We start from the raw sequence: 7,335 nt of genomic DNA on the forward strand, positions 1-7,335 counted from the left end.
TTGGCTGTTATGATGCAACTGTTACATCTGTATACAAGTTAAATCACTGGAATTTTAACTGTGAATGAATCGGGTTTTCACTTTTACTGATAACAGGAGCAGGCTGATGTGACAGTTGCATCATAGCAGGTTATTTATTACATTGGTATCATTAGAAAGTGATACTGTTGTGAGGGCTGTCTGTACCCTTAAAAGTCCTTTTAACTTCCATGTGGGTCGGTGTCGGAGATGAATCAGCTACTTACCTCTTTAAACTTAATTCAGATGTCGGTACTGCAGAGTGGAGAAACTGGAGAATCAGCAGAAGTTTTCATTTGTACTAGAGTCCTTTTAGGCTTCTTTTTCTGTACTCTTGGTGCTGTGGACAAGGATGCACATATCCTTTGGTACTTAGCAAGAATGTCAAGACAGGACCCTTGTAACAATTATGTACAGTACTTGCCTCCTGTGTTAGACTATACTAGTGCACTCTTGATGAGAAGAGCATATACCAATGCTCTAATCTACAGTAACTGCTGATAACTTTCTCATGGAGGTCAACGTTCTAGGTTTATCAAAGCCCTAGAGTGTTTTACCTCAGTTATGTGAGTTCCCTTGCTCTCTCTTCAGAAAATCCAGTACTATACTAAGTGAATGAAGCATTTGCAGGCTTATCAATAAAATGTGGTAATTTGTAGCCCTGCTTGTTTGTTTGCAGTGAAAGCATTAAGTTTCTTTCCTAGGCCTGAGCATTTTATGCACTGAAACACACATCTTTGAGTGCAGTCTCTGCTGTCAGTGGTAACATGATCTCTGGATTTAGGGTATCCCTGGAGATAATCAAGCTGTGGCTGATCCCCCTCAAGCAGCAGGCACTGGTGCTTCTCAGTCTTCGGCAGTGGCAGCAGCAGCAACAACTACGACTACTAGCTCTTCAGGAGGTAAGATGGCCTAGTTTATAGCTATAGAGTAGACTGCCTATGCATTAGATTTTAAGTTTAACTAATCAAAGTGAGAGAGACATTAGGGAAACTGACATTTCAGCAGAAAGAAAAATCTAGTTGTCCACAGATGGATCTGCAATGTTGGAGTCACAGTGTGTCAAATCCTAAATACCACCATGGATCTTACGGCAACTCTGATCCGATATGATTTGATTAACTTTTTGCCATTATAACTATAGACAGTTCTTCATATTTCCTCAGCCCTAGTTTCTTGGTAGAAAAATTTGCTGTAGGCTAAATAACTTCAAAAAGTCTATAGTAAGATAGTGCTAGGTTTTAAAACATGGGTGGGCAATTATTTTGACTGAAAGGCCACTTAGTTAATTTTGGCAAGCTGTTGAGGGGCCACACACAATATTTCGGAAGATATCATTTTAACAAATTATAGATAAAAAAAACCAAATTGTATACTAAAAATCAAACATCCACTATAACATTTTCATTTTATTTCAAAATTATTTTTGTCCTGATTTGTGGGGTTTTTTTGAGTAACGAATATAGATGCAATTTGCATAATAGCTCAAAATAAAGTCTTACTCATATGTTGTGGGGTAGTAGGTGGAGGGGCAGGGGACTGCCTGCCACGAGCCAGCCAGACAGCAGCCAGCCAGAGGTGAAGGGGGCCGGGGGTGCCTGGAGGAGAGCTTGCCCGTGCGGTGCTGGTGTGGTTTGCAGCTGCCCGTGACACTCCAGATGGGGCCAAGCCCCGTGCGCCTGCCAGACAGCATGGCTCAGGCCCTGACCAGTGTGCCCAGCTTCCCGGTGGGGCTGCTGCCACAACCGCATGGGTACTGCTCACTGCCCTCTGCCTCCAGGGGCTTCTCCTTCTCCTCCCACCCCTGCTGTACTGCTCCAGGCAGCAGATGCCCAGCCAGGCGAGAGGGAAGCTGCAGCCCGGTGGCTTTTGCCCCAGCACACAGGGCTCAAGCTCCCAGCCGCCTTCCACCCATTCTGCCCACCTACAGGCAGTTGAGTGGGTGGAAGGCATCTGGGAGCTGGAGCTGGAGCCCTGCATGCTGGGGCAGGAGCCGCTGGCTGCAGCTTTCTCCCAACTGGCTGGGCGTGAAGTACCTGGCACGTGTCCCTGTGACTGCCATTGCTTCCTTGCACTACTTGCTGCCTGGAGCAGCACAGCAGAAGGAGGAACTGCCACTGGAGGCAGGGGGAGCTGAGCAGTACACAGGAGCAGCCTTGCTAGGAAACTGTGGTCATTGGCTGGAGCCAGTGACCTTGGTGGGTGGGGTCGGGAGTGTGGCCAGGCTGCCCCTGGCAGGAGTGGGTGGAGTTCACCCCCATGCAGAACACCACAAGGGGCAGCCATGGGCTGGATATAATCGATTGGTGGGTGCCCACCTGCGAGCCAGATCCAATCAGTTGGCAAGCCGCACTTGGCCCACAGTTCATATTTTTCCCACTCCTGTTTTAAAAAGTAATAATAGAATCATAGAAAAATAGGGGAAAATAGCCTAGGAGGCTGTTTAGTCTAGTCTCCCTGCTCAAGGCAGGATCATCCAAGACTGAACTATTGCAGATATGTATTTGTCAAACGTGCACTTTAATCAGCGATGGAGATTCCACAACTTCCGTAGATAATCTGTTCCAGTGCTGAACCACCCTTGTAGTTATGGTATTCAGTTTTGTTTTGCTTGGTTTGCTGGCACCAAAGATACAGTGTGTGAGGAAAGCCTACTTGATCAAGGGTTTAGACTAGCAGAACGTAGACCATTCTACTGACGAAATGATTTGTGCGAGGCTAAGTTTGCACCAAAGTCAATTGGTGTGTTGGTAAAAGGAATGTTGAGCAAACACAAAACATTAAATACTGTCTGATGCCATAAGTGCAGCTTATTTTTTTCCTCACTCTTTTCCTCTTTCTCTCTTTCCCCCTTTCCCCCCCCCCTTGCTTATACATCTGTTGATACTTTGTCTTGCTTTCACTGATATCTTTCTAGCTCCTGAGTCCAGTTTCTTGTCCTGTGTAATTTTAGGCCCTAATTGAGATTGACTCCTTTCTCCCAGTTTCTTTAGGCTTCCAAGCTCTCTCTCACAGCAGTTGGAAACGAGAAAGTCCGCACCATGTATCCACATCACTGGGTGGCATCAAGTGCCCTATGGTGTAGTGCAGCTTGGTCTGTGTACCAGCTGAGCAAGGGTGGCCAGCCTGCAGCTGCAAGTGGCATGGGCAGCCTCTTTGTGGCTTGTGGCAGATTGGGAGGCAGCAGGAGGTGCAGAAAGGAGAGCATCAGATCAGGCAAGGAGGAAGCACAGGGAAAGGGGTAGAAAGCTGAAGCAGATCAGGAAAGGGATTGGAGTGTCATTCAGGGAAGGGTGCAGGGCTACTTCATGGCATGTCTGCCAAAAAGGTTGGCTCCCATTGCTCTAGAGGACATGTGGGAAAAGAACCTGTTATGAGTATCACATCTCAAATATGCCACAACATGACAGGAGGCAGCTTTGTGCACTTCTTTAGCTATCAAGTTAAAGACTTAACTTGAAAGCTTAATAAAAATGATCACTTTTCTTCAGATGCAGTACAGTCTCAAAACTATACTACAGAGCACAGAAGCTGCAGATGCTTTTCAGGAGTTCCTGTATTTTCTTCTGCATAACTTTCCAAAAGCAGCATCTTGGCGGAGGGGTAGTGTGTAAATCATGCAAGATGGCAGAAGAAGCCAGCTCTATTTATATATTGGCAGTTGAATTAATTTTGGAGAGCCTAGTATGAGGAAAATGGAAAGTATCAATAAGCATGGCAGCTCTTGCTAGTTCTTCCTACTCCAGTATATACTAAAAATAACTTGTCTGCTGTATTTTTGTTAATGCAATTAAAAGCTTGCTTTAGGTTGTGCCTCTTTGGTTTACCAGAGTGTAACTACCCGTTATAAAGGTCGTAGCTGTTACTCTGCCCTTTTATATTTCTAGGGTGGCCATTGGGGTAAGGCACTGTAGTGTGTTTTGTCCAAGCCAGTTTGGAATCCTTTGGCCAGTCATGTATTCTCTTAAAATAACTTCTGCATGTTACAAATACCCATGTAAGCTACAACTACAGATAGTGGATAACAGATAGTGGATATTTTTTACTTGCCTCAGCTTGGCAAACATGTTTCTTAAAAATGTAAATGCTAAATAAAACACTGTATGTTTGTTAAAACTAACACTAGAATGAAACCATAGGAGGCTAATATTTTACAAATTTAGACCTTAAAAGCTGATGTTCTCGTAGTTCACAATTAGTTGGAAAATAATTTGCAGAAACAGTTCAGTCTCTCAACTGGAGAAAAGGACTTCTTTAAAGCTGACTTTTGGACCAGCATTTACTATTAGAAAGCATTAAATCGGGGGTAGGCAACCCCTGGTATGGGTGCCAGAGTGTGGCACGCAAAGGCATTTTGCTTGGTACGTGCACCTTGGGGCGGACAGCAGGGAAGAAGCCAGGGCTGCGCTGCCGCAACAAGGATTGGGCCCCTTGCAGCTCCCCTGCCATCTGCTCCTGACACGCCAACATCTTTCAAGCTGAGCTTGCAGGTGTTTTTGGCACTCGTTCCAAAAACGTTGCCGACCCCTGCATTAAATGCTCGCTGTCGCTTAGACCTCACAATTCAGTTGGTTGAAAAAACATAAGATTATTGATCTGAACACGATTGGTTTTTTGAGGCAGTATTGTCTAGGAATTGGTGCAGTGAAGTGGGCTTGGATTATTTCCCAACTCTGACACTGGACCTGTTGAATATTAGTTCTAAGTTGTTAAAAGTTGCTAAAAACTCGCTTCCTTTTCTTTAGTGTATTATATATATGAAGAGATAAAGTGCAACACAGTGGAAAGTTAGTCCTCAGATTGGCCTGTATTAGGCCTGACCAAAGTTGGATGTATTTTTTTAAAATCATTTTACTCGTTGTGCATGGGGAGGGGAAAGTTGCATTGCCACAGAATCAGTGTGCTGCATGAGTGCAGAACAGAATTCCTGCCCCAGGCTAAGTTGAGACCCCACTCTGATGCAGGTATGGGATTGACAAGAGAGGAAAAGGCAGTCTTTTAGAAGTGGTCTTGACGCTCTTTCTGGGCTCTTGATAGAAACCCAGTAGAGCAGAGCTCAAAAGAGGAGGATGGATTTGAAGGAGGATAATGAGGTAGCTTCATAAAAGTTTGTAGGAACCTTTCCCAGACATGAGTAGCAGCATGGTTGGAAACACAAATATATTTTGCTTTTTCAATCAAGCAGATGACATCATGGGTAGAACAGAGATGGGCCCCGAGTGAAATGATATGGAAAATTGATAGGTTGTGAAGGGCTTTGAAAGTTCATAGATTCATAGATTGTAAGGCCGGAATAGACCTCGGGTCCAGCCCCCTGCACCAAGCAGGAAAGACAACTGGGGTCAAGTGACCCCAGCAAGGTGACCGTCCGGTAGCCTGTTGAAGATTTCCAGGGTAGGTGATTGCACTACCTCTGGAGGGAGCTTATTCCACAGTCTGGACACCCTAGTTGTGAAGTAGTTTTTCCTAATGTTGAGCCTGAAACGGTCTTCCAGGAGTTTGTTCCTTGTTTTTTTCAAGGTTGTCCCAGTGAACAGTTGTTTACCGAGCCCCTGATATATGCCTCTGATGCAGCAGTAAGCTGTTACCAAGTCCCCTCTCAGCCTTCTCTTTTTCAGGCTGAAGATTCCCAGGTCCCTCAGCTTTTCCTTGTATGGCTTGCCATTCAAGTCTCTGATCATATGGGTGCCCCTTCTCTAGACTCTCAAGATTTGCCACGTCCTTGTTAAAGTGTGGTGCACAGAACTGGATGGCAGTACTCCAGCTGTGGTCTCACCAGTGCCATGTAGAGTGGGAGAAGCACTTCTTTGGTTTTGCTGGAGATGCATCAATTGATGCATGCCAGGGTATTGTTAGCCCTGCTGGCTACAACATCGCACTGCCCGCTTATGTTCATGCTGATCTATTATTACTCTCAGGTTGGCACTGCTAAGTCTGTAGGTGTGCAGGGGATTGTTTGGCCCCAGGTGGAGCACTTTACATTTCTCAACATTGAACTTCATCTGGTTCTGGTCTGCCCAAGTTAAGACAAACAAGCAGTTTGCATAGAGAAGAGTGAGCTAGTAGATGGAGAAAGTTTTCAGAGGCATAGTTCTCTTGGCTTGTTGCTTTGAAGATCTTTTCAGGGACTGCCTGGATGGCTGTTTACAAGGCAGAGCTGCTTTTATCTTGGCCAGAGATAAAGATATCAGATGTATCCATTCATAACTAAAAAACAGTAACTAAGAATCAAGTTATGCAGAGAGAATCTTCAGGACTTTGACATAACCTAAACCTAGTCAGAGTAGAAAATAATGCTGCAGTTACAGGCCTGTATGAAAGCCAAGATGATGATGATATCCACAGCAAATAAGAAATCTCCTCTTTCAAGAACTTAGAACTTGCACCTCCTAGGTATATTGAACTTTGGCTAAACAATCACATGGAGATGTCAGATCAGCAAAGATTTTAATTCAACTAGAAAAAATGGGCCTACAGTTGAGGGTAAAACAGAATCCTTGGCACAGAGAGGTGGTGGCCATCTCTGGATGATATTACTTGGAGGGGAAGGAGAGAAGGGGACCAAAGAGATCCTGAGATCCTGACAGAAAGCTGGAGTGAAGGAGGTAGGGGATCTGATAAATGAGCAGTTAGAGAAGACTGGCAGCCAAGACTTCAAGAAGACCAGGATCAATTGTTCTGAGAGCAGCTGACAGACCAGGGAGGCTGAGGATGCATTACCTGTTCTGAAATTTGCATAAAAGGTCATTAGACACATACTTTTGCAATGGTAGACTGAGGCTATTAATTTAAAGGCACAGAACTGGATTTAGCATGATTGTTGATGATGCAGCTCTGTTTCGCCAAGATGCTTTTCACAGAGAGAGAGGGGCCACTTCTGTAGGTGGGATCAGTTCAGGCACTAAGTCCACTCCTTCCCTGGCCCACTATTAAGGAGGAAATAATGAATATTGTGTACCTTAAAGACTTGGTTCACACTGGAAGGATCTTTTCAGTGAGGCAAATTGGGTAAATGTTTTGCAACGGGAGAGTGCCTTCTAGTTCTTTCAGTGGTTTGCTAGTTCTCCTGTTTACTTAAGTCTGGGTGACTTGTTTGCTTTTTTTTAAAGAATAACTTTCTGCATTTCAGGACATCCACTTGAATTTTTACGAAATCAGCCTCAATTCCAGCAAATGAGACAAATTATTCAGCAGAATCCTTCTCTGCTGCCAGCGTTGCTACAACAGATAGGACGGGAAAACCCTCAGCTACTACAGGTGACTTTTAAAGGAACATGGGTTAAGGTTGTTAGTACTGCATCATTTTCAAACAAGGGA

At 44.6% G+C, this 7,335-nt stretch overlaps 1 protein-coding gene across 4 annotated transcripts in view; it reads left to right on the forward strand.

Annotated features, from left to right (window-relative positions):
• RAD23B (RAD23 homolog B, nucleotide excision repair protein) overlaps positions 1–7,335 on the forward strand; it is a 56,778-nt gene that overhangs the window by 44,738 nt on the left and 4,705 nt on the right. For all 4 annotated transcript variants that reach the window (XM_025202817.1, XM_014519624.2, XM_025202827.1 and 1 more), the window contains exons 7-8: positions 803–920; positions 7,148–7,275. In XM_025202817.1, the coding sequence (XP_025058602.1) occupies positions 803–920; positions 7,148–7,275 (246 nt within the window). The remainder of the gene's footprint in view (positions 1–802; positions 921–7,147; positions 7,276–7,335) is intronic.

The sequence above is a fragment of the Alligator sinensis genome, unplaced genomic scaffold (assembly GCF_000455745.1).
Source record: "Alligator sinensis unplaced genomic scaffold, ASM45574v1 scaffold560_1, whole genome shotgun sequence".
NCBI classification, from domain to species: Eukaryota; Metazoa; Chordata; order Crocodylia; family Alligatoridae; genus Alligator; species Alligator sinensis.